This window comes from Vulpes lagopus, chromosome 23 (assembly GCF_018345385.1).
Source record: "Vulpes lagopus strain Blue_001 chromosome 23, ASM1834538v1, whole genome shotgun sequence".
NCBI lineage: Eukaryota > Metazoa > Chordata > Mammalia > Carnivora > Canidae > Vulpes > Vulpes lagopus.
In genome coordinates this window covers 55929560-55956184 of record NC_054846.1, presented here as the reverse complement: position 1 = coordinate 55956184, position 26625 = coordinate 55929560, and the positions used below count along the sequence as shown (strand labels likewise).

The 26625-nt window shown below is 61.9% G+C and overlaps 1 protein-coding gene across 1 annotated transcript in view; it reads left to right on the top strand.

The window, feature by feature from the left end:
- CSMD2 (CUB and Sushi multiple domains 2) overlaps positions 1-26625 on the top strand; it is a 439342-nt gene that overhangs the window by 209077 nt on the left and 203640 nt on the right. The window contains exons 13-14 of the mRNA XM_041738011.1: positions 1792-1904; positions 11853-12035. Of these exons, the coding sequence (XP_041593945.1) occupies positions 1792-1904; positions 11853-12035 (296 nt within the window). The remainder of the gene's footprint in view (positions 1-1791; positions 1905-11852; positions 12036-26625) is intronic.

The window sequence follows — 26625 nt, the reverse complement described above, 5'->3', positions numbered from 1 at the left end:
TGCCGCCCTGGGCACGTCCCCGCCTCCCCGCATCTGTCAGAGGAGAGCCCATCGGGGCAGTTACGTGACGCACAAGGTAACCCACTGCCACGGCGGCGACACGGAACCTCCCAGGCCCACGGACTGGGCCACGCACCTGTGGGCGTCCTCCCTGCGGCCTGCGCCGCCGCGTTAACCCGGATCCTCCAGGGAAACGGAGCCGGTCGGGTCTGGGTGCGACAGCCAGGGGTTTGCTGTGAGGTGTCGGTTCCCTCGCCAATGGGGACGCGCAGGCCCTGAGACCTGCAACGAGTCTGCAAACTGGGGACCGGGACGGTCGATGAGGGCGAAGGCCCGCGGGCTCTGGACCCCGGAGGAGGCTGCCCTGTGGGCCGTCGGCTGACGGGACAAGGCCGCTCCGCGCGGGGAAGGGCCGCCCACTTTGTTGAGTCCAGCGGCTGAGACGGTGACGGCCCCTAAGGCTATGCCCCCGGAACCGGGACAAGGCCACAGTGACGCGTCCTTTGCAGCCCAGGCCAGCGGGCACGGGACGCGAGCGCCCTCCTCCCTCGCTCCCCGGCCCGTGTGGCACAGCAGCTCACTGTGCTCAGAAGGCCCGGATCCAAAAAATAAAAAAAAATAAAAAATAAAAATTTAAATTAAATTAAAAAAAAAAGAGAGAGAGAAGGCCCGGATCCTGGCTCCAGGTCCTCCTGGGACAAGCATCCCGGTGAGCTTGGCCACAGAGGGCACCCGGCAGCCGCGGAGCTGGAAACGCCCCCTCGCCACTGTCTCGTCGCTTAACACAGAATGACAGAGCTTGGGGCTCGGGGCCGCGGGGCTCACAGCGGGTCCCATGAGCAACGGCCTGTGCCGCCCAGGCTCTCCCCCGCCCTCGGGGCCGTGAGGTCAGCGTCAGCCCACGACTCCAGGGAAACACGCCGAGTGTTTGGCCTCCTTCGTGGCCGTGACTGGGTCACATGCATCTGCTCCCGGAGCCGGAGCCGGCCCGGCTGGGCCTCCGTCCATCCTTACTGGCTGCAGGATCTGCCCCAGCCCCTGGCGCTCCTACCCCGCAGCGCCCCCAAGCTCGGGGACCCCGGATCTAAGCAGAGAGCGAGACCCCCTATCCAGTCGCGCCATCCGCAGCACCGGGGTGACGCATCCGGTCCCAGCAGCGACGGGAGGCCCAGCCTCCCCGCCCCGGCCTCGGACCCCGGCCATGCCACCACCCCTCGCGCTGACCTCGGGGAGGCCGCGGCCCGTTCCGCAACCTTGTCTTCCCACCTGTGCGGTGGGGGCAACGCAGTCCCTCCCTCCCTGGGCTAACAGGGTCCCTAGAGGTAACAGATGGAAAACCACCCGCTTGGAAGGTGTCGGGTAAACGGGAGCCGAATCCGCCCTCCCTGTGCTTGAACTCTGTTCTTCGGAGAGGACGTGGCCCTGGGGTGTGGGTGGGATGCTAAGCGTAGCTTCATGTGTGGGAGCGTGTTTCCGCAGGGAAAGGAGGGGCACGGCACCCTAGGAGGAAAGCCGGGCCCCGGGGACGGGGCTCCGTGTCCCTGCAGCGGTCCACGCAGGCGGCCCTGGGTGGCCAGGGTGTAGATGGCCCTCATTACACCGGCCGGCAGCAGGGCCAGGGCACAGACGTCCGGTGAGCGAGTCCGGGTCGGCCTATGCCCTGCCTGTGGCCGGAGCTGGCGGCAGTGAGGGTCCCAGCCCCTGCGCATGAGCCGTGGGACCCTGGGGGGTGAGGGCCGGGCTTCTGCACCGTGGGGGGGGTCACACCTCTAACACTCTGTCTCCCGACAGCCTCACGGGCACCTCGGTCCCAGACCTCATCGTCAGCACCAACCATCAAATGTGGCTCCTCTTCCAAACCGACGGCAGCGGCAGCTCCCTGGGATTCAAGGCCTCATACGAAGGTAACTTCTGGGGGACCTGACACACTCGCTCCGGAGTCCGGCTCGAGGTGTGCACGTGGGGACCCCTGGCCCTGGGTTCGAATCCCGACCGTGCCCCACGCCGGCTTCCCGGCCCCCCGCCCCCTGTAGGCACGTTGCTCAGGCTGTCTGAGCCTCAGCCTCCGTCGGCCGGCGGGTCCCCCCAGCTGGTTTGGAGGGTTTCCTGGGATTGAGGCACAGACCGCGCAGCACCAGGCACGTATGTGCTTACATCTGCATCCGTACCTGGCTTGTGGCGACCTTTAAAGCCCCCCATCAGCTTTGGGAGCTTCCCCAGCCACTGCGCATGGGTGTCACAGTGCTGAGTGACCGAGCGCGGGGCTGCCGAAGAATGTGCACCGCTGGTGGCCTGAGGGGGATCAAAGGAGGGTGCCCCAGATGTCGGGGGGCGAGCGTCCAGGGAGCAGAGAGCCCTGTGCCCAGCAGATGCCCCCCAGCCTTCCACGGGCTTCCCGACTGCCCGTTGCTGATGACTGCTGACGCCGCTGTCTGCAGCGACGGGGACGGAAGGCGTCCCCCGGGCATCGGGTGGGCAGGCCGGGCGCTGGGGCAGACGCATCAGCTCTGAGCCCTGGCGACGGCCCGCACCCGGCGGTGACGCAGGACACGTGGGAGGAGCTACGGGTAAAGCACATGCGTGGCACGCAGCCCGTGGGAGCTCGGACACGGGGGCAGGCGGCCCTCGAGCAGCCTCTGCAAAGGCCCCCCCGGGAAGACCAGCCTGGAGTTGAGAAGGCACGGCGGCTCCAGGAGGCCCAGGCGGTGGGGAGGGGGCCCCTGCTCCTGCACCCCGTTCAGGGCCCGGTAACCGGCCGCGAGGCGACTGGAGGACCGGATGCACAAGGGTCTTGCCGGGGGAGGCTGGTCGGCGGGGGGCACGGGGGCGACCATAGGCCTCTCTGGGGCTCTGTTCACGTGCACCCGCGTCACGGGGCCTCGGTGAGGGTCCAGGGTGCTCGGATGTGACGGTGTGGGTGCAGGGCAAGTGCGGACGCATCGGGGCGGCACGCGGTGGCCAGAGACCCAGGTTCAGGGCCGAGCTCTGACGCGCGCTACTGGGGGGCAGGGAAGGGCTTGGACTCGGGGCTCCAGGCGTCTCCCCCACATCTGAGGTTCTCTGGATGCTCAGCCCCAAATGTGCCCGGCAATCTGGGCGCCACCCCGAGCCCCTAGTCTGCCCATATTTTATCAGCGGCGCAGATGAGACGTCGATAGCGCAGCCGGGTCGGGGCAACGTCACTGCAGTCCGCGTGGTGACCTGCAGGGGAGCTCGCACCCGAGTAACCCGGGTGGGGGAGGTGGGCTCAGAGTCAGCACCTAGAGGTTACCCAGGGCGTCGGGGGTGGGCTTCGTCGGGGGCCGAGGCCAAGCCAGGGGGACGGTGGAGAGACCCTGCAAGTGTTCCTGCGGGGGAGCTGCGTCCGTGTACGTGAGGGGCTGTCGGGTGGGAAGCGGGCTCGGGCGCGTCTGGCGCGATGTCACCGGAGGACAAGAGGATGGACTGCTGAGCGCCCGTCATGTACTGGAAGCTTCGTTCCCATTTTCTCAAGGGTTTCCCACGGAGTCCCGTGGCTTGGGTGGCCCCAGGGACCGCCCCGTCCCTCCTGTCGGCCCCCCTGGTCCCCGCAAGCCTGCTTGGGACCCGGCGTCAAGGCTGAGCTGCGGGTGAAGCTGCCGGCCGCCTGCAGGTCCCGGCTGGCCCACGGCTGCTCCTCCTGTCAGGGGGACCTGACCTTGGAAGGAAGACGTCCCGCCTGCGTCACATCAGGGCCGGGACCCGTGGGACCTGGGATTCTACTCCGTGTCCCTTTGGCTGCAGAGGCCATGAGAGTCGCAGAATTTCAGTTCCTTGGAAACTTGGAAAAGCCTGTAGAAGCCAAAGCTGTGCCCCAGGAAGCGGGTGCGAGCCTAGGTTCCACGTGCCTGGCAGCTGGGGTTTGGTGTTTTTGTACGTCGTGAATCTCCATGGGCCGCATGACACAGTCCCGTGGGCCAGGAGCCGGGGCAGGAATCCGTTCTGTGGGGGTTCTGAAGGCCAGAGCTGCACGACCAGGGTGTGGCCACCTCGCTGTCCTCGCGCTTGCTACACGTGGCCGCCTCCCCGCTGTGCCACCCGGCCCGGGTGCTGACCCCAGGAGACACGGAGCACGAGCTCCTGGAGGCGCCTCTCGCAAGGACCCGGATCCTGTGGATGTGACCCCACCCGATGGCTCAAGGGGCCATAGAAGCCCCGTCTCTGGCTCCAGCCACAGAGGAGGTGAACACCTCACCGGGTGAGTTGGGGACTCAGCACCGTCCACGCTGAGCTCCCAGGTCCATCCACCTGCGCTGTGGCTCCCATGACCCCCCTAGGCGGACACACAGCATGTCCACGTCAGGCCTGCAGGCCAAGCCAGCGCAGGTGCAGGAGTGCTCGGTTCACTCGGGACGACTTCCTACACGACAGTCACGCCGCCGTCCTGCAGCCTCCCAGCATCACCCGCCCGGACCCTCCACGGCCCCCAACAGACCGGGTGTCCTCGGGGCCTCCCCGGACCTGTGTGTGTTCTTAGCCAGTCTCTCCATCCCTAATCCTGGGTGTTCCAGCCTCCATGTCCCTGATCTGCCTCCACATCCCTAATCCCGGGCGTCCCCACTATGCATCCCTAATCCCGGGCATCCCCCCTCCACGTCCCTAATTCCGGGTGTCCCCTCTCTGCATCCCTAATCCCGGGCGACCCCCGTCCACGTCCTTAATCCCGGGTGTCCCCCCTCTGCATCCCTAATCCTGGGCATTCCCCCTCCGTGTCCCTAATCCCGGGCATCCCCTCTCCACGTCCCTAATCCTGGACTTTCCCCCCTCTGCATTCCTAATCTTGGGCGTCCCCCATCCACATCCCTAATCCTGGGCATTCCCCCTCCGCATCCCTAATGCTGGGTGTTCCCCCATCCACATCCCTAATCCCGGGTGTCCCCCGCTGCATCCCTAATCCTGGGTGTTCCTCCTCCATGTCCCTAACCCCGGGCATCCCCGCTCTGCGTCCCTAATCCTGGGCATCCCCCCTCCGCATCCCTAATCCCAGGCGTCCCCCCTCCACGTCCCTAATCCCTGGCGTCCCCCATCTGCATCCCTAATCCCGGGCATCCCCCCTCCGTGTCCCTAATCCTGGGCGTCCCCCCCCCGCGTCCCTAATCCCAGGCATCCCCCCTCCACATCCCTAATCCCAGGCGCCCCCTCTGCATCCTTAATTCTGGGTGTCCCCCCTCCACATCCCTAATCCTGGGCATCCCCCCTCCATGTCCCTAATCCCGGGCGCCCCCCCTCTGCATCCCTAATCCTGGGCATCCCCCCTCCATGTCCCTAATCCCGGGCGCCCCCCTATGCATCCCTAATCCTCGGCATCCCCCCTCCACATCCCTAATCCCAGGTGCCCCCTCTGCATCCCTAATTCTGGGTGTCCCCCCTCCACATCCCTAATCCTGGGTGTCCCCCCTCCATGTCCCTAATCCCGGGCGCCCCCCCTCTGCATCCCTAATCCTGGGCATCCCCCCTCCATGTCCCTAATCCCGGGTGCCCCCCTCTGTGTCCCTAATCCTGGGCGTCCCCCCTCTGCATCCCTAATCCTGGGCATCCCCCCTCCACATCCCTAATCCTGGGCGTCCCCCCTCCGCGTCCCCCCTCCACATCCCCCCTCCGCATCCCTAATCCATCCCTAATCCATCCGCATCCCTAATCCATCCCTCCGTGTCCCCCCTCCGCGTCCCCCCTCTGCATCCCTAATCCCGGGCATCCCCCCTCCACATCCCTAATCCCGGGCTTTCCCCCTCCACATCCCCGACCCCGGGTGTTCTCACCTGTGAAGAGGGGCTAATAAGCTGCCTTCAGGGGTCATCCCAGGGCTCCTGTAGTGAATCCCGACTCCAGCCGGCAGCTGGGATGTGCTCAGTGAACAGCCCCATCCCTCGTCTGCTTCCCTTGGCCTGCAGCTCCCCTCCCAGCCTACAGCCCGGCCTGAAGCCTCGGGTCCCTCTGCCCAGCGTCTGGGGGATTCTTCCCCGTGAGACGCCCTGGCCCAGCAGGGCGGGGCGGGGGGCGCGGGTACCTGCCATCTCACGTCGCACAGGTGGTCTGAGGCATCCGTGGGCAGAGCCCGCCCCCAGGGACCCCTGCCCCCCTCCAGGGACTCCCAGCCCCACGGTCGTCTGCCCCAGCCTCCTCGGGGTTGGCAGCTGGCACCGCTGGGCCACCCCTCCCCTCACTAGAAGCCTGAGCCCCAGGGTGGGAGAACGAGGGGGTCCTTTGTCTAGAAATGCTCCCCATCCTGCGTGTCACAGTCGCAGGTCAGGGTCGGGGAGGCAGCTCCAGCGCCCTCAAAGCCTGAGCTCCCAGAGCCTGGAAATCCAGCCCCCTCCGAGGGGGCAGCCAGCTGTAGGAAATGCATTCATAGTTGCAATTGCTTTGCTTCCCAGTAGAACAAGAAATATTTAAGGAACAGGCAATTAGCACTTACCAGAAACATTATAAAATTACATACAACTTGCTAACAAGTTTTAGCATCAATCTGGGAGCCTCCTCGCCTCCTGACTCAGAGCCTGGAATCCGGCAGCCGAAGGCAGAGTGGGGGGATTTGGCTGGCACGGGGGACAAAGGAGCCGGGCCCCTGGCCCCGTAGATACGCGGGCGGGTCAGACGCGGTGCAAGGAGGACGCCCAGGGGAGGGCACCTGTGGTCCTCGTTGTCCCAGAGCCTCGTGCGTGGTGCCGAGGACGGGGCACATGCGTGGTCCCCCATTTGGGACGCTGGGGCCCCAAGGACAGGAAGACGGTCTGTGTCTCCACCTAAGTCTCAGCTGGCGTTCAGTAGAGTCGGGAACTTGCAGGAAGCTGGGGAGGTACCAGGGAGGGGGCTAAGCTGGCTCGAGGGCATCCGGGGAGGCTTCCTGGAGGAGCGGGCATCGGAGGCTGAGGCTGGCACAGCGGCTGCCAAGCGGCTGGCTGGCCAGACGTCCCCGAGAGGACAGCATGGGGGCAGGAGGGCCAACGCACGCAGGAGGATGGCCGAGCTCCACTCCGCGGAGAGTGCACTGAGCTTCCAGCAGCCTCGGCCTTGCACGGGCCGGAAGGAAGGCCACGAGCCACAGACGGGCGTCGCCGGCTCTCCCCCCTTTCCGGATCCTTCCTTTGCCTCGTGCGCATGGCCACTTCCAGCATCGAGCCTGCTGTGCTTGGGATGCCCGTGCCGCCTCCTGCATCCCCGGGAGCTGAGCGGCCCCCGCACCCGAGCTGCAGCCAGGAGGCGCCTGGAGCTCCCAACACGCGCACTGCGTCTCCGTGAGCCCCGTGAAGCCCGCTCGGCGCCAGGAGCCCGGGTCCTTGAGAGGCGGGTGGCGGGAGCCCGCTCTGGGGGGAGCCGGGCTGCACCCTGGTCTGGCCGGCCCCGGGGGGTGGCGACGGCACAGGACGCCGCGCCGTCGGGTCGGCAGGGTCAGCAGGCCGCCCGTGCAGCAGCGGCCACCAGCATGACGACGTGGAGAAACCCGGTGGGACAATCTGCCCGGACATCCACACAGCCGACAGCCAGCTCCGGGGTGGGGAGCTGCACACGGCTCGGAGGTGCGCCCTGGCCCCCACGTCCCCGACCAGCTCCTGGAGGAATGAGACAGCCCAGATAGAACGTTCCCCCCACCCCACCCCCACCCCGGCTCCATCAGCGTTGTGAAGGCCTTGCAGGGAGACGTGCGACCGCCGAGACACAGATGTGGGCCACGGGGTCCCGGCACCCCCCGCCGGGGTCGTCTGGAGCTCCGAGGACGTGCCCGTTGCTTGCCAGGAGCAGGGCCGGTGGGCAGTGGGCCTGGGCCACTGGACATGAGTAGACGCTGCCCCTGGTTGTGCAAAGGCCTTCCAGGGCCCGTGGCCTCCGAGCCCACACGGATTTCACCATTGAGCCCCCAGCGCCCCGTGATGTGGCACGAGCACCGTTTCCATCCTGCTGACGACGACACGAGCCCCGGGAGCGTGGCAGGTGTGCCTGAGGCCTCCCGGTCGTGCCACGGGCAGATCTAGAGCCTCGTCAGTGCCGCCACTGGTTCCTCCCCACAGCCACCGGGGAGCCAGCCTGAGGGGTCGGGGGCCTCAGGGCGGGAGGTGCCCCGTCAGGTGCGCCCCGGCCCGAGCCCCTGCTTCCAGAGCCGCCCCCGCCATCAGCCCAGCCCCAGAGCCCCACCTGCTGCTGAGCGTGGCGTGGGCACGGGATCTGCACTCGCGTTCGCTGCCCGAGCTGCACGGTCATCATGAGGCCTCACCGTGCTGGGTGGACGGAGCCGGGGGGTCGCTGTGTCCCTCATGCCCAGCACCGTGTGGGCCCATGAGGCCCCGGTCCTTGTCCTCCTCCCCCTGCTGTGCCCCCAGCGCTGGGGGCGGTGACCCCGAGGCCGCGTTGGTCCCTCTAGAGGGCAGCGAGCACCGAGCACAGAGAAGGAAAGATGGACGAGAAACCGAGGGGCCCCATCGGCCCAGGGCGGGAGTCCTGTTTGGAATCGGAAAGTGGAAAACCCGGGAGGGGACAGAGGCTGGTCACGGGCGGAAGCCCGGGCGTCTCCGAAGCAGCCCCCTAGGTCTGCGGGCGGCTGCTTGGTGGTAGGGAGAGGGACAGAGGGACGGAGGGACGGATGGAGGAATGGATGGAGGGAGGGACAGAGCCCCCAGCCTCTGGGGGGCTGAGAACCCCAAGCCCCCGCCCCAGCCCTGCTGTGGCCCCGCACACCCGCTCCAGTGCCTTTGCCCCTTTGCTGGGGCTGCCCCAGCCCTGCCTCCCCCTGAGGCCGCCCCCACCCCCACCCCCACCCCCACCCCTGGACCCCAAGAGCCGGGAGCTGGGAGTGCTCTCCAGGAACAGCAGCTGGGCCCAACCTGCCCTGTGCCCTTCCCCCACCCTCACAATCGCCCAGGTCCAGCTCTTGCCCTCCTGTCACCATCCCCAGGTCCTGCCGATCCCCTGCTGGACCTCACTGTCTTCAGCACCCGCACCCCCTGACTGCACCCCAGCACCTCTGAGGTCCGGCCTCCCACCCGCCGTGCCGCACCCTCCCTTGGCCCCTCCATCCCCCCCCCACCCCCACCCCCACCCCCCGCTCCCTCTCCCATAGACGAGCCCCTGCCACACCTTGGCTCCTGCTTCCTCCCAAGCCACCCTGGCTCCCATCCCCCCCCCCCCCAGCCCTTCCTCGCGTCTGCGCGCCCAGCCCCGGAGGGCTTGGGGGACGGGCCCAGGGCCCTGCGCAGCTGCGCCCAATTGTGTCCCCTGCGCCCTCGTGGCCCGGGTGCCGGTGCCCGGGCCGAGGCCTCAGTCCTTCCCATCCTGCCTGGCCCCCCTAGGGCCAGGCACCGTCTGCCAGCAGACACGAGGGCCGCGGCCCCCCCCACTGAGCCATAGGGCCCATGCCACCCCCGCGTCCCCCTGAAGGCCCAACGAGCCCCTGGTGGCCCCGGCCCTGGGCCTCGGCTGTCACCCGCCATGCTCCGGGGCTGCGGCCGACCATTCGCACTGGGCATCCAGGCATCCGGGCATCTGTCGCCTCCTTCCCTCGCTTCAAGCATGGTTGAGCTTCTCCGATCCTAAATCCGCCTCCCTCCGCCTCAGGTCGGCCACGCTCCGTGACGCCGCGGGGCTTCTCCTCCTTTGCGTCTGTCCGCACAGCGTCTCCCCTGCATGTGTCCGGCTCCCCCCATCCCCGTCCCTGTCCCCATCGCCTGTGCGCCCTCTACACCCCAAGCACCTACCGGGACCTCCTCCCGCCGACCCTTGTCAGCCCCCCCGGCTGCTCCCCACCGTGTCTGGGGCTGGGGAGCTCCTCCCCGAAACCCTCCTCCTCCAAATCCGTGCTGCCCAGGGCCTTAGGCCCGCGTCCTGCTGGCCCGTCCCACGTCCCTGACCGTGTCTGGGGCCGACACTGCCCCATCTGGGGCCGTTGCATCCTCAGTCCCACTGCTCGTACCACCTGTGAGCGGAGGCCCCAGTGTGCCCCCGCACTGGGCTCTGCCCTGGGACGTAAGCCCCACGCAGCCGCTGCCCACCCTGCCCTGTCAGCCCTGTGGAGGCTCAGCGGGTGCCCAGGCTGCAGGCACACCCGGCCCGGGGCCTCCTGCTGTCCCTCCCGGCTCTGTCTGTCTATCCCTCACCACCACCACCCCCCCCACCACCACCCCCCCACCCCACCCCACCCCCCCGCGGTTGAGATTGTGCCAAACCTCCAACACTTGACGCGCTGACGCCGGGGGCTGAGGCAGGAGCCGCTCGCAGGGCCCCGAGCGTCCTTCCCTGTGGGCCGGGCTCTCTCCAGCTTGCTCCCCCCCGGGAAGTGGGGCCTCGCCTGTGTCCTCAGTCGGTGCCCCGGAGCCCTGGGCTCGGGCCTGCTCCCCACAGCCTCACCTTCCAAATTTGAGTCACGGGCTCCTTCCAGATGCTCCGCACGTGCACATGCTCACGTGCTTACGCTCGCGCTCACGCACTCGCACACTCACACGCTCGCTCACACGCTCGCTCACACTCACACTCACACTTGCACTCACATGCTCACACATCCGCACTCACGGTCACACACTGGCTCATGCTCATGGTCACATACTCATGCTCACACACGCTCACATACTCAACGCTCACACTCACTTGCGCTCACACACTGGCTCACAAACTCACACTTGCTCACACTCACACTTGTGCTCATATACTCGCTCACACTCACATTCACACTTGCTCACACTCATACACTCCCTCACACTCACTCACACACTCACGCTTACACTCACACACTCACACTCACACACTCGCACACCCCCAGCCAGGGAATGCCTTGTCCCAGCCCCGCGGAGCACTGCAGGCCCCAATGTTCAGGGGGCACGGCGGTGACGAGTGTGTCGGCACAGGGCAGCACTGTGCAGCCCGGGCTCCCCACGGAGCCCGCGGGTGGTGGTAGGACGGCTCCTGCGGGATCTCGGCTGCTGGGTTCACACACCTGCCTCCCCGGGGCCCACAGTCGCGTCTGCAGCAGAGGCAGGGCTCCCAGGGCCCACATCCGGTAAGGCACCCAGCAGGCTCCCCGACTGCTCCGGCTGCCTCCCCTCCAAGTCACGGGCCCCCAGCCACCCGTCCCCCACCCCCATCCCTGCCTCCCCTCCCTCCCTGCAGACAGCTCCTGTCCTCTTCTCCCTCCCCCCTCCCGGCCCCCTTCCCCTGTCACAGCACCAAGCACAGGCTGCTGGCAGTGGAAGTGACTCCAGGGGACACCCGGGGCCCAGCCAGGACAGAAGCCTCTCCCGATGCGTCCAGGGCCCCGCTGACTGTCCCCTGAGGCCGGGCTGTCCCAGGGAACCCACTCCGTGTGCAACCCACACGGCTGAACCCAGTGAACTGTAAAAGCCTGTCGGTGAGCCGCTCGGGGCGCTTTGCCATCTCAGAGTTCAGGGAAAGCTTTGTGAACGCGCCTCCCTGGCAGGAGGCAGCGAATGTGGAGCCTCGTGTGATCTCGGTGGGGGCACGGCAGGCAGGAAGCCGCCTCGTTCCCGCTCCCCTTGGCCACTCAGGATGGAGCCGAGGCCAGGGAGCTCCGTGCCGAGCTCTGCTCGCTCATGGGATGGGGAGTGTCCCAGAGCCCGGGGACCCAGCTCCGCGGGGTGCAGCGCCCACACCCCCCAGACGCTGCGTGTGCCCAGCAGGCTCAGGTGTCTGCCGGCCGGAAGGCCCGTCCACCCGGGATGCGGTTGTGAACGGGCCGCGGCACAAGTGCTCGCGGGAGGTCCCCCCCCCCCCCCCCGGGCCGCCCTGGGCCCCGGCCTGGGCGGAGGCGCTGCAGACCCGGGACGCGGACCCCCAGCTCCCCGGAAGGTGGGCAGTCACCTTTGTCTCTGTTCTCTCCCCTTCGTGTCTTGCAGAGATCGAGCAGGGCAGCTGTGGCGACCCCGGCATCCCCGCCTACGGCCGGAGGGAAGGCTCCCGGTTCCGCCACGGCGACACGCTCAAGTTTGAGTGCCAGCCCGCCTTCGAGCTGGTGGGCCAGAAGGCAATCACGTGCCAAAAGAATAACCAGTGGTCGGCTAAGAAGCCAGGCTGCGTGTGTAAGTGAGCGGGGACGGGACCGCTCTGGGGACCCCAAGGGGCAGAGGCCCCCACTGACTAGCCTACCCAGGGCCCGTCCTCGGGCACCTCGCAGGTCGTGGCAACAGCTTCGAGCTGCCTGGTGTCTTCCCTCCCCAGCGGTGCGGGCCGGGCCCTCGTTTCCGGCGGTGACGTAGGCAGAAGCCCGGGAACGCTTGCTCTTGCCGGTGGGGGACGCCTTCTGGGCCGTCCTGCCTCCCCGCGGGTCCTCGAGGGCAGGGCAGGGGCCGCGGGGGCCCGTCCGCCAGGCTCCGACCCAGACATGTGCCCCCCGTGGCCGCCCGCGACACCGTGACTCCGACCAGGGCCGGGGCCTGCGGGTTTGCAAGACTCACTGCCAGCCTCTGGGCCCCGGGAGCTCCGGCCGGCCGGGCGAGGAGGGGGTCCCTCGAATTGCTGCTTCTATGGCTGGACTTGGGGGGGCGACCAAGCTGTCTCTGGACTGCTGATCCTTTGGGGTGCTCACCCGATGGCAGCGACAAGGAGGCCCTGCGTCCTCCCTCTGGGGTGGGATGAACATACTGTCCGGCGGAAACTGTCCTTGAAGTCCTGCACCCGGCAGGCGGCAAAGGCGGGCCCCGCGTGGTCTCTGTCGGGAAGTCCACGGCTCCGGCTCCCCGGGCTGGCACCTCCTCTTAGCCCAACCCTCGCCACCCCACCCCCTCCACCTCTTTCCGTCGGCTTCTCACAGGGGAGAGCAGAAGCCTGACCCTGTGGTCACTTCTCCTGCCGCAGTGGGTTTGGGGTCTGCGGGTGCCACAGAGCAGTGTGGCCACCCCCTCCCGGGGCTAAGGCGCAGAAGACGCCGGGGGCTCCAGGGGACGTCACAGGACTGAGACTTCGGCAGATGAGCCGGTGCCTGGGGTCGTACCTTTTCAAACAACAACAAAAATCACTTTGTCTTGACAGAGCATCTGTGCCGACTTGGGAGTCTGTGTAAAGATGCTTGCGGAGGTTCCAAGAACAAATCGCTTTTAGACACACGCTTGTTGCAAGAAAAGTAAATAAAACGGCATGAAATCCGCCTGTCTCTCCAGCCGGGTGTGGTTAGGACATAGCGCCAACCTCGTAGCCCCGTAGGGGTCTGGGAGCCAAGGGGGCTGGGCCGGGGGTGGGGGGACTGGGCAGGGCCGCCCAGGGCTGGCGGGAGCAGAGGCCGGAGCTGCTGGACGGACACGGCGCTGCTCTGCACTACAAGGTGGAGGCCGAGATGTGGACTGTGGGGGCCCAGCATGGTGGCGGCTTCATCCTCAAGTCTGCTGGGTGAAGCAGGCAGGGAGGACTGGAAGAGGCTCAGGCCCCTGGGCCAAGGGGTAGCAGAGCCGCCGCGTCGTGAGACGCGGTAAAGTCTCCTGCCTCACAGGCTGAGGGATGCTGGTCAGCAGAAGACCTACTTGACCCTTTGGCCCTCCGGAAGGGTTTTAGGGACTCTTTCTAGAACCTTCCATGAGAGCCTAGGGCCATGAAGCGCCACTCAGCAGGCCCTTGGTTTCCAGGAGCGAGGCTGGTGGCCTCCCACTGCTTGCAAAGGGAGGGGGAACAAGGACGGAGCCGCCTGGCAAGGGGGGAGCAGCGCTCTCTGTGGTTTAAAATGAGAGAGGGGAGCCGAGAGGCGTTGGATGAGCCCGTGGAGCCCGCACCGGGGCGGCGGAGGGTCAGTGTGACCTTGCATCCCCCGGACGGATCTGGGGAGTAGGGGGCTGGCGTCCCCAAGGCGCCCCTGTTGCTCCGGTGTTTCGGGTCCCTTGGGTGCAACAGGACACAGCTGGAGCCGCCGGGACGCTGGCTTCAGTGAAGGGGCTGGAGAGAGCCAGCCGGCCCCTCACCCTGGCACCACCCAGCAAGGGCGTGTCCCCTTCCTACGAAGCCAGGGGAGTGCCAGTGCCAGCTGTCAGCCCCCCATGAGTACCCAGCCCCTACACCAACGCTGCCGTGGGTCCCCGGCATTGCCCCCAAGGGCCGCACGGTCTACTCGGTGGTAAAACAGGACCCTAAGCAGCCCTGGGTCACAGAGATAGCTTGGGATTCAGACTCCGGAGACGTGATTCTGGGTCCTGGCTTGGGCCGTGACGGCAGCCAGGGCGCCCTCCTCTGTCTACACTTTGGTTTCGTAATGTGTCTGGCAGGGTGGCGTCCGTCCTGGCTCCCGATTCTGAGCCCCTGTGATCATATTTACAGAACAGGGTCACTGTGGCCTCAACCGTCCTCACTGCCCATGACAAGTGCTTGGAAGCCACTTCGGAAAGTGGGTCATTGATTGAGCAGATCACGTAGCATCCAGGAGTTGTCAAGCCGCAGTCCTGACCCTGACCCTGACCCCCAATCAAATGTGTCCTAACGGGTGACCCCCCAAGGAAGGGCCGATGTCTATGAGCGTCCACAAAAATATGAAAGCATGCGGTCCACCTCTGTGCTTGGTGAGGTGGGGGTAACGGACAGACAGAAGCCCCTCTAGCAAGAGTCTGCGTAAATGCCCTGAATCTCCCTACACGTCACAATGAATATTAGTACCACACGGAGCAGACCCACTCTTGTTTCCCTCTTAGGATTTAGAAGGGGGGAAAAAAGGATTTAGAAGGGGTTCAGGGCAGTGCGTTGATGGTCCAAATTTCCGTGAACAATTGTCCAAAGAAGTGCAAAGCGGCGCATCATTCTTCTCTTGAAGCATCTCCTTCCAGACGGCTCTTTCCTCGGGAGACGGCGCAAACACACTCTTCGTGTTCCCAAACGTTCCCTGTAGCAAAGCGGAGGCTTCAGAACCATCCGCGGGGCTTTTGAGCGGCCCTCACAGTAGTAAACGCTCGATAGATGGTCTTTTTTTGTTTTTTTTTTAATCTAGTTGTTAAAGGAGATGATGTTTCTCACAGTGAGAAGCATTTTGAAAGGAAGGATGGAGCCAGCTTCTTTCCTCCAAGTGTCCTCCTCTGCGGTTAATCCACACCTGCAGCTAGAAGTGGGAGTACTTGGCATCCGCCCAGCGGTGTTTGCTACGCGTTTACCCCGCGCCGCGCACCATGCATTGGATTCAGAGCTGGTCGGCCTCTGCCCGGGAAGCTCAACCTGGCGTCCTGCTGAGCACGTGCTGGCCCCGCCGCACGTTTTCTTCACTTTCCCGGAGTGAATTTCTGCCCACGTCTCCCCATCCCTTGCAGAAGCATGGAGGGCCTGCTCCGTGCAGCCCGGTAGTTTTCCTCCCGCCCCAAGTCAGCCTGGCGGTGCAGGTGGCGCAGGGATCCTCGAGGCTTTGTTGACAGGCCCGCGCACACTTCACGAGGTGGCCAGGAAACCAATTATCGGTCCATTAGCGGCCACTTGCAAAAGAGGTTTCAAAACAGGCTTCACCAGAGATGCGCGGAGACCCCACAAACTCCACAAACGCAGCGTCTCTTTCGCTGTTCTGTGCACCACGGGAGGGGCGGGGGAGGTGTGAAGCCTGATCGCTCAGCTCTAGTGGACGTGGCCTGCGTGCGACATGCGAAGGCAGGGCCCACGGGGTGGGTGCAGCGCAAGGCGGGGATCAGCAGCCAAACCTTTGAGAGACCAAGAGAGGACAAGTGGGTCCTGGGGCCCCGGAGACAATGTCCCAGAGGGCACGGGGCTGGGGCCTTGCTGTGCCGACAGGTAAAGGAGGGTGCTCCACGCAGGAATGCCGTGGGGATTGGTCCTCCGTTGGTTCCTACACCCCGGGTTCCTCCCCCCGGGCCCCCCACACGGCCCCACACTTGACGCACACGCACATGCACACACATCTGGACAAAGGGCATGGAGCCACATGGTCGTCTGGATTCTCGGCCTCGGCATTGTCGACATTTTGGACCAGATAATTCCTTTGGTGGAGGAGGGGCAGTCCTGAGCGCTGTTGGACGTCCCTGTCCTGTACCCACTAGAAGCCAGTGGCACACACACCCCTCCTATAGCCGGTTGTGACAACCAAAATGACTCCCTATCGGACGCTGGCCGGTATCCCCTAAGAGAAGGAGCACCCGAGATTGTGACCCACCAGTCTGGGGCACTCTACACTTGACTTGCCAGATTCGAAAGATGAAGAACTCTGTGTTTTTGCATTTTAAGTGAGGCTGTGGTTAAAGCCTGTAGGATTGCAACGGTGGGAAAGCTTGGGGTGAAGGAGGATGCCAATACTTCGTAAATGGTTTATTAACCATTAACCCTACGGCTTCATGGAATATTCTCTTTTCTCATTTTACCAGTGGAAACAAAGCCCAAGGAGACACGGGGACTAGCTCAGAGGTTGTAGGACCACTAAGGGTTGGGCTGGGATTTGAAAGGTTCAGTGACAGAGCGGGTTCCTACCCAAGCCCTCTACTATCTCCACTGTGCTGGATTTCCAGAATCCAAGGGCTCGTGTGCAGCAGCAAGGACAAGGAGGCCTTAGGGCCAAATTACTAGCGCAGGGTGTTGGCTGAGTTCCTCCCGTGAAGTGTCAGTGAAGTGCTTGCTTACACAAGCATTAAGCAAATTCATGAAGGCTGGACCCAAGACCCTCGTTGGAACCGTAGGAATGCGGTCTGCCCATGTGCAATATGCGGGTGCCCAAGCATTGCCCTAGCTTTACTTTTTCTCATTCCTTCTACCCATCCGTTGATCCATTCATCGTTGATTTATTGAGCACCCACTGTATACAGGCTCAGCTGCATAAGAGCGGATGTTCTGGTCCAATCGTAACCCGGAAGGCCTCCGGGGATGATCTTGCTCATCTGGGGATGGAGGAGGAGGGGTATCTCTTGAGCCTAGCCTTACGTAGTGTGCTAGGACTCCTTCGAGAAGTATCTGGAGCTCAGGGGTTAAAACTCAGCACAGGCTCTTGGTATATTCTAGTATTTTAAACATTTAAGTAAATGTAGACTTTACAAGTAAAATACTCTTAATTTCACTTCTTTAAACCAAAACTGATTTCGGCCAAGAACCTTGGCCGTTCTTTGATTCTTATCCACACGCATCCATAGTACGTGTGGTTTTGAAGGGAACATATCAACCCCCGTTCTGTGTTACGGTTCACGTTACCTTACCAGGCTGCTGCAGGTCTCTCGCGCTTTCCATCCTTAGTTATCTGCGGAATATTCTATTTACTGGATGGAGCCTTGACCTAGTCAAGAGTCTCGTTCCGTTATTTTACATAAAGCTGGAATGAACATCCTTACGCACATAGCTTTTTTTCTTTCTTTCTTTCTTTTTTTTTTTTTTCCTGCGTCTTCTCTTGAACTCTAATTCCTTAGGGTGGATCTCCAGAAGTGAGGTTGTCAGGCTGGAGTGTGAGCATTCTGATGGCGCTGGGCGTATGCACAGCTCCCCCAAAGTGCTGTGCCGGTTCATGATGCCAGTAACAAAAGCTGTACGATCAAGGATGATATTCATAAAAAAAAAAAGAATGATATTCACGTACCGTGTGCCCTTCCCACCCAGAAACATGGCGTCTCTCTTTCACGTTCCTCTGCTTTCACTTTTCCAGATACCACAACGTTGCGGTTTTCCTCATCTAGGTCACATAACATACTGCTTGCAACCTTTATCTGCATCGCCAAACCCCACGTATCTGGGTGACCTTTTATAAAACTGCTGATTTAATAAGTCCAGTAAATCCCCAGCAGCACACCCTTGCCGGTTTCCGTAAGGGGCCACATGTTGGGACCCGTGCTGTGTCCTCAAAGAGCTTGACCTCAAAGAGCTTGCCCTGATACAGACAGAGAGGGACATAATTTTGCAAATTAAAGGGGGTTCTCGTGGTTCAAAATTTAGTTTTTTCAACTAGAAAGCATTGGTGATACGGATGCATTTAGGATCCACCCCATGAGGATTCATTCTTTTATTTAGCGCATACTTGCGGAGCGTCTGCAACGGGACAGGTATCCTGGTGGGTGCTAAACGGGAGCAACAGCCCCCCACCCTCACGGAGCGTAGAGGACCGCGGAGCCTGGAAGATAGGAGGACGAGGTTGTGCTCCTGTTGGGACGGGGACGTGCAGGGAGCAGCCGGGCTCTGAGATGAGCAACGGGGTCTGAGCCCATCCACGGGGACGCCCAGTAGACTCGCCAGTGCACACTGGTGCACACAGGCGTGCACCGCCACCCGGGCCTCAGTGTGCAGCGCTTCCTGCAGCTCCTGGCTGCTTTCCTCCAGCCCAGCCGCCGGCCAGTCCTGTCTACAGGGCGCAGGAGCACTTGCTGCTTGCGATCCCGTGTGGCACATGCCTGCCCTGACGTGCGGCTCCCCGAGGGCCGTGCTGGTATTTTCCTTTACAATTTGGAGGTGCTCATTCTCCACTGTGGTGAGAAACACTTTGCAGTTTTTTGTGCATCTAGTTTCCCAATCTATTTTCCTATTTTTTATTATTATTTTCCATTTTGCATCGTACATTCATTTTATGCAGACAAACCCTCAATATTAGTGATTCCTCTTCAAAGCCGACAGAGTTATCATCCACCGTGACTCTGAGAAGCAGTTTGTTCTATTTTTGGTTATTTGTCAGTAATTTGATTTTTTAAAAAATATAATTTGCTAATCCATGTGGAGTTTATTTAGATGAATGTATAATGTATAGTCCCAACTATTAAGCAGTTTTCCAACATGATGTATTAAGCAATTCATTTCCCTTTTGATTTGAGGGAAATGAATTGTTTTATCACATACTGAATCCTCACATGCGGTTAAGTCTGTTTCTTGAGACACCACTTTGTTCTGCTGCTCTATTTCCATCTTAGCACCGGCATTGAATAATTTTAATTGTTGTTTTATAATATGTTCTAATATCTGGCAGAGCTAGAAACTACTCCTTCCTCCCTTAATTATTTTCTCTTTCAGAAACGTTCATTGTTATTCTCATCTGTTTGTTGTTCGAGATTAATTTTAGAATCATTTTGTCAGAGTAAAAAAAAAAAAGAAAGAAAGAAAGAAATCCTATTGGGATTTTGTATGTGCGCTCCTATTAAACCGTAAATTAACTTGAGGAAAATAGGCATTTTTATCATACACAGCCTTCTCATCCAGAAACATGGCATGTCCCTCTTTTTTGTTCATCTACTTTCATTTTTCTAAATATAACAGCTTTGTGGTTTTCTTCATAGAGGTCACATACATCGCTTGCTACCTTTATTTTTAAACAGGCAGATACTTTTTTCACTCCCCTCCTACCTCGACCGCAGTGCCCCAGACACAGGGGCAGCCCGTCTGTTTTTACCTCTTCTCTATAGCTGAGCCCCGACTTTCCCTGTAAATATATACTCCCAGATTTTCCAGGACAAGAATAATTTCAGACATCCTTTCCTTTGGCCCAGAAAATATGACTGCAACAGCTAGACTCTTTGGAAATTGCCTTTTTCAAATGTTTGCAGCCAGAATTGGGATCGGCCTAGGTTTGACAGCGTCAGCCTCAGCGTGGGGCATAATACTCATGGGCACAGGTTCGTGGTCGGGGCAGGAGGCTGCAGCGAGGGCTGTGTGAGCATCCTCGGTTGATGTCAGGCTCTGCTCAGTTCTCTAGGCTTCCCTGAGGGCCTTCCCAGACCACAGGTGGCCCCAGGAGAGAAGCAGGGAACCCGGGGATGGCTTTCGGCCACATTTGGATTTTAGGCCAATTCCTAGAAATTGGAAACCAGCATGTGAGGCTCTGGGGCCCCCCCTTCCCTTGTTACCCAGCCCTCCAGAGCCTGATGCTGAAGACCAGTGGTCTCCCTGTACTAGTCCCACGCAGAGGTTGTGGTCAGCTGGGGGAGCAGACACCCGCTCTGTAGGAGGGCCTCCAGTAATCCAGAGGAATAATTTCCTTGTTCGACGTCTGGGTGGTGATGGGAGGCGGGGAGGCTCTGGGTCTGCTCCTGCACTGGAGAAGGGACGCTGTAGTCATGGCCAGGAAGCTTTTCCGGAGCAGAGGGGCCGCCTGGGGAGGGTAAGCCAGGGGTGAGGAGGGCCGGGGCCGGGGGATCTGGTCCCGAACAAAGGGATGGCTCCTGAAGCTGCTTGCCAGCACTTCCCATCAGGAGGCCTTAGGAAGTAGAGTCAGCACTTGTCCTACCAGGCCAATGCAGGTCATGCATCCCCGGTTACCCTTACTCCTACTAAACAGGTGGCTGTTCGTGGAAGGGGGCAGCTTCTGGGTTGATGCAAGGCCTCCTCACGGAGAAGAAGGTCCACCCCTGCAGGGTGTCCCTACCCCAGCCAGATGCTGCGGGATTAGGAAGGGCCTTCCCGGAGCAGGGCGTGGAGAAGAAATCAAGAACCAGAGCAGAAGCCCCATCCCTAGAGGGGGGCACACATGTGGGACGGGGATGACGGAGAGCGGGGTCCTGTCCCAGTCCCGTGGGCCCAGCGGATGATGCCAGTTCTTGGAGGCAAACTCAGACTTCACCCCCACTGGTCGGAGGGCATGGATCACTTTATTTTTAAATAAGCAGATATCTTACGGGGGAAGGAGATATTTATGGGCTCAGATGTGGCTAATCATTCAAATGACTCAAAGGCTTTGTGAAAGCAAGGATCTTCATCCCCGGAGATTCTGGTCCAGCAGGTCTGGGATGCATCCCAACCTTTAGATGGTTCTAAGAACCTTTAGATAGGTTCTAAAACCTATCTAGGTGTAGATGTTAGGTTAGCTCCGCGCCCCACTAATATGGACAGCTACTGCGTCCCAGCTGCTTGCAGGGGAGCCGTGCGTGCGTGCTGAGGGGTTTGGTCTCCCGGCCAGACGGCGGCCTCCCGAGGCGAGGGGCTGCGACGTACGTGGCCCTGTGTTGTGAGTCTTGCCAGCCTGAGGCCGCCGAATGTCACCGTGCCAACCATAATGATGGCGGCAGCAGCGTCCTGTCCTCGTGGTCATAAGGCCTCTTTGCATTATTACGGTAATCGATGCGGCCACACAGTGCCCCCGGAATGTAAAGGAAGAAAAGCATCCCAACTGGAGGATTCTCAGAGGACTCCTTGGAGGATCCTAGCCCCGGCGGACTACCAGCCCAGGCCGACTCGGGAACCTGTCCAGAACCAAACCGCAAGCACCGACGAGCGCAGGGCCCGGTGCAAGTGCTACATTCCCACACCTGGGAGTCCCAGCCCCAGACGGCCTGAGGCCACAGCCCCCTGGGTGGAAGGAGGCTGGGAAAACGGAGCTTTAGGAGTGCAACCCTGCCTATGGGGGCGGGGGGTGGCCCATATCCGCCCCCTTGGCTTCAGTTTTCACCTGTGGGGTCGCTCGCGCTCCGAGGTCACGTGTGCACTTAAGTGGCTTCTTGTGGCCTCCCTGTATCCCTGCTTTCTCTGCCGCGCCGTGTTTGACCACTGTGGAGGACACGCGGGGTTTCACCAGGACGGCGTGGGGCCTGTACCCCGCTCGGTGCCCCTCCTCTGTTCCGTCATCTCACTTGGTCGTAATTACGTCGCCAGCAGCCCCGGGCGTTCCGGGTGTCCTTGGACTCTGTGGATCCCGGGGAAGGTACCACTCACTTTCCCTGGATCTTTGGCCTTCTAGGAGGTCTTGGGCCACCCTTCTTGGGTTCACAGGTTGTTCTTCCAGCCCTTGCGTACGAAGGCAGTATCCTGGGGAGCTCGGGGAAGATGGACGGCTGCCATAGGCTACGTGATTAAGTCCCTTCTTGCTCTGGGAGTTAGGTCAGACTCTCCCATAGTCCTAAAGGGGCTCTCTCAGGCCACCCCGAGTTCCCCTGGGTCCCTGTGGGTGCAAGGACATGCAAACACGCTTCCTTATGATCACGATGAGTAGCCACCAAGTGTTCGTTTCCTGTCTTCAGTGGGTGGTGGTCTAGGGTATGGCTGGGCTCTGGGTGGCCAGGACCATGGCGCATTCTGGGCTCCCCGGCTTAAGATGCTGCGCCGAAGCAGCCCTACAGGAGATGGCGCTGAGCTCAGCGCTCAGAGGCATCGTCACGGGGAGTCTTCACAGCAGAGGTGCGATTTAGAAGTTATTCGTCCCATATCTTAAAAAAAAAAATTTAAAAAAAGTTAGTCCCATTTCTACACATGTAGACATGTAGACACAGCCTCTCACCCCCCAGCCCCTGCCCCCCGCCAAAAAAAGGTGCACAAGTGAAAAATACCAGGCAACCCCACATTTTTCAGGATTAACACATGTTCCAGTGTGGGGGTATGGGCTTGGCTTGGCTGTGTCTGTTTTTCAAAGAATTCATTATCTGTTTTCGAGGCGAAAGCGCAGCCCCGCGAGTGTAGATGCAGTCTCTTCCCCAGCGCACATAGTGGGGGCTTTCCTCACACTCTGGTCCTTAAGGTTCTAGACCCGTGCAGGAAGCGGCGCTGGCGACAGGAGGCCTTGTCAGCAGCTGACAGGCACGTCGGACCCGCGGTGAGAGCCCGGGTTCGAGGAGGGCACAGCGCCGGGCCTGGTCTACACAGCGGCCTCCGTGAAGGGCCCTCAGGTGTAGGGAGCAGCCCACACGTGTTTAGATGCGCTTGGGGCCGTTCCAGTGTCTGTCTTCTGTTCTCAAAAGTGTCCCGTTTGGGCAACGCATTATTGGTACCGTAACCGTGACCCAGCGGACGTTATGCCAAGAAGGACTGGATGCTGAGGGGCTCTCCGGGCCCAGGCCGATGAGGCAGGATGTGACAGGCCCTTCCTACCTGTCCCCGCCCCCGTGCCACTCACCCCTCACTCACTGCGCCCGGGAGTCCCGGGCCCCTTTCCAGTCCTCAGGCTCTCTAAGCTCTTTCCTGCCCCAGGGCCTTGGCACCTGCCGTCCGCAGTGTTGGAATGTTCATCAGGGGGCTGGGTGCTTGCACCTATTGACCGCCGCGTCCCCAGGCCGGCCTTATCCGGCCACCCTCTCCGACAGGCGGCCCTTCACCTTCTGGGTCCTTCACGTCCCTTCTCGAGCAAGTCCAGAGGTCTCGGTGGGCTGCAACAGCAGACACTGGTTTCTCACTCGGATCCTGTGAGGGCCGCGGGGCCACTGTGGCTTGGGCGGTGGTGGGCTCTACGTGGCCCTCACTCCGAGATCCAGGCTGTGGGGCCGTGTGGACGGAGGGCGCGCCGGCCCGGGCGGCAAGCAGGGGCTCAGGACGTTAGCACAGGGCCGCAGCGGGAGGCGGGGAAGGACGGACAGGCCACACGGCTCAAGAGAAGTGCTGCTTGACGGAGTTTCCCGGGTGGACGGGAGGAGGGAACGTTCTAGAAAGGAAGCGTGACCTGGGCGAGATGGAGTTAGCCTTGCTGTCTGCCCATGAGTCGCCCGCGCGCTGGAATGTGAGAGGCGGGGGGGGGGGGGGGGGGGGGGCGGGGGCGGTGGCTTGCGAGGAGCCTGAGTCCCGGGTCTGTGTGCGGGGAGCCTCTGGGGGCCCGTGCGGCCCGAGAAGCTGCGACTCCCAAGGCCCCTCCGGAGCGGCCCCTGCAGTGGGACGGGGACCTGAGTCGGCAGGCGGGCCGGGGCTGCGACAGGGCCCGGACAAGGGTGACCGCGTGCTTGGCCCCCGGCATCGGGAGGACGGGGAGCGGCGGGAGGGGGCGGCGTTCCCCCTCGAGGTGCCCCGGGATCCCGAGACCAGGGCTCCAGTCCCTCCCCAGGGGGCTGGGGGTGGGAGGGGAGCCCCCAGCACCACGCAGGGGGCTGAGACGGCGCTGAGCCCTGGGAACATTCCAGACCCCAGAATCCCCAGAAACCGCATTTGAGGGAGCGGACTGGGGAGTCCGGGACGGGCCGTGTTTGCTCTAATCCGCCGCATGGCAGAGTCCCCACACCTCTCCACGCTCTGAAGCGTCCGGTTCCCAGGAGCGCCGGGTCAGCTTCTCCGCAGCAGCACCCGCGCCCTCCCCCGCGGCCCCGACCGAGGCTGGCCACCCTGACCTCCTCTGGGGAGGCGGCCGCCCCATGCCTTGTCCCCTCGCGCGGCCTGCCTCTGTCACGGCGCCGACTTCGAGGAGCAGAGGGCTTGCTTCGGGGTCTCACCAGCCGCCCCCCCAGCCGTGCTGGGCACCCCGCTCACTCCTGCAGTGCTCGGGTGGTAGCTACATCACAAAGGCCGCAGGATGCACAGGCCTGGGGCCCAGAACGGTGGACCCGGGGGGCCGTGGAGGTGCGAGGTGGGAGACGGCCCCCACGGCCTGTGCACGTCGGGCGGGGGGAGGCTCGCAGGAGCCTGCGGGCGGCCGCCAGAGCTGTTCTCCCGTGGTGCCGTCCGCCAGCGCCGCTCAAGGCCTCGCCCCGCACCTGGCACTGGGCCGTGACCCCAACCCTGGCAGGTGCAAGAGCCTCGGCCTGCACTGGGCCCTCGTGCTTCTCTCCATCCGGCGACCAGCCCCACACCCAGCAGGCCCCGGTGGGGAACGCGGCGTGGTGCACATGGGCCTGCGATCGTCAGAGCGTGCGGCCCACCAAGTGCCCACGTCCCTGCTGGCCCAGCGTGGGCTGTTGGAGAAGCCTGCTCCGGGGTCTCCCCCACCCCACCTGCTGGGGTCCTGGCACCTCCTGTGCCCTCCACCCCCCTGCTCGGCCTCCCCGCCCCCGTCTGCTCGGCCCTGCCAGCACCTGTTGAACTTCCCGCGGCTTCTCCCCCGAGACGTCAGGCTGTCCCCCACGCCCCGTCACACTGGCGTCTGGTCCCTTCCCACCTGCCCAGTCTGAGCCCATGTCCCCACAGCCGCCACCAACCTCGCCACCGAGACCCCGAGGGCGGCTTTGTGCCCCCCCAGGCCCCCCGCTGTGCCCCCACCTGGGGGCCGCCCTCAGGGTCTCCTCCCACCTGGCCTCCGCCTGCCACCCAGCGTCTCTCCATCCTCCTGCACAGTCCAGGCTGTCTGTCCTTCCCCCGCCGCCTCCCAGTGTCGCTGTGCATCCCCACGTCCCCGTGGACCAGCTCGACTCCTCAGCCTCCCTCGGCCAGGCCTTGTGCCCGAGGGTGACCTTCCCCGGGATGGACCCCGTATTTGGAGACCATATAGATACTTAACTGTGATGAGCTACAAACCTCTCCTCTGCGCTTGCTCCTCGGTATTGGGGTTTTGTTTATGGAGACTTCTGAGGCCCCCAAGTTTGTCGTTTCTGGGGCCACAACACCACTTCCCACGCGGTTTCTGCTGGGGTGTCCCCCCGAGAGAGCCCTCCTCACCACCGAGACCCTCACACCCCCTGTATCCCTCTTTCCGGTGGCTCCGCGGCACGCTGGGCGAGTGCAAGTCTCACCCCCCACCGCCAGTCTGGGGGGACCCTGCGTCCTGTCCCCTCCACCCGCCATGGGCCGCAGGTGAAAGGCAGCCCCTCGCCCTCGCCCAAGGGCTTAGACGCCGCAACTGTTTCTGTGCTTTCCCCACGGGAAGCTCGTGCCTGGAGCTCTTCCTGTCGCAGCTTCGGGATATGTCCCGACACCTGAGCAGCAAGGGGTCCTTGGCTGAGGACATAGTAGGTACCTGCCACGGGCTCCAGAGCAGCCCGACCGGCGCCTGCGAGCCCGTGGCCCCTGCGCAGCACGAGCCTTGACCACCTGGACTCCCCTCTGCATCCGCGAAACCACGATGGTGTCCTCCGCGGGGCTACAGTCCAGGGCCGGCTGGCCCCCCATCCGCATCAGTCCCCATCCCTTAAGGGGAGTTGGCTCTTGTCACCTGTGTGTCCCCAATACACGCGGTCCTGGCCGTTCCAAGGTTTCCAGAAAAAAAAAAAAATTGGTGTGAGTTGCACCTGGAGTCGTGTCCAATGCACACAGTGATTGGAGGATAATTGTCACTTTAAGACGTGAGCTCGTCCTCCAAAGACCTAGTGCGTCTCCTGCTTTTAAATGATCTTCTCTAAAAAAAATAAAAAGAAAAAAAGAAAAAAATAAATGATCTTCTCTGCCTTCCAGGCAGTTTTGTTGTTTTCATGACACGGGCTGTGTTTGTTCATTGTTTTAGGACCGAACCTGATTTGCCAACACGTTGCATATGGGATTTCTTTTTTATGTGATGGGTATGTTGGTGTGTGAGTAGGTGGGTGTGAATATGTGTATCATATATACTGTTTTAGGGGAGTATTCGTATCAAAATTAATTTAAATAGCGAGGCTGTTATGGTGTGTTTAGAGTCTTAAAGCTCTAGCCACGAAACCACCTGTTCCTTAAAGCACATTGCAGTTCCCTCGGGTTTCCTCTTCACACAACTTTGGTAATTGAGAATTTGCTAGGAAATTCCGTTTTGTAAAGACTTCAGATTTTCGGCGGGTCACACACGCTGTTTTGTGACTCGCTTACCTCCGTAGCCGCCCTGTCCCATCTCCGCGCATTTGCACCTTCTCTCTCCTTATAGCTTGGGTAGCCCTCGTGGCGAAACGTCTTGAGCGAGAAGTTTCTTATTTATGTACCTTTTCCATCATTCATTTCTGTTTTTTTTTAATTTTTATTTTTTTTTCATTTCTGTTTTTTATCTTTACCAAGTTTACTCTCCCTTCCGTCCTTGATCCAGCTCAGTTGTTCTCTCTGTAGCTTTTGAGTTCGAACATGCACTTCACTTATTTCTCTATAATTTAATGGTGAATGAGGCTATGAATTTTCTGTGAGCTACAGCTTTGACCACACATCATCATCATCATCATCATCATCATCATCTAC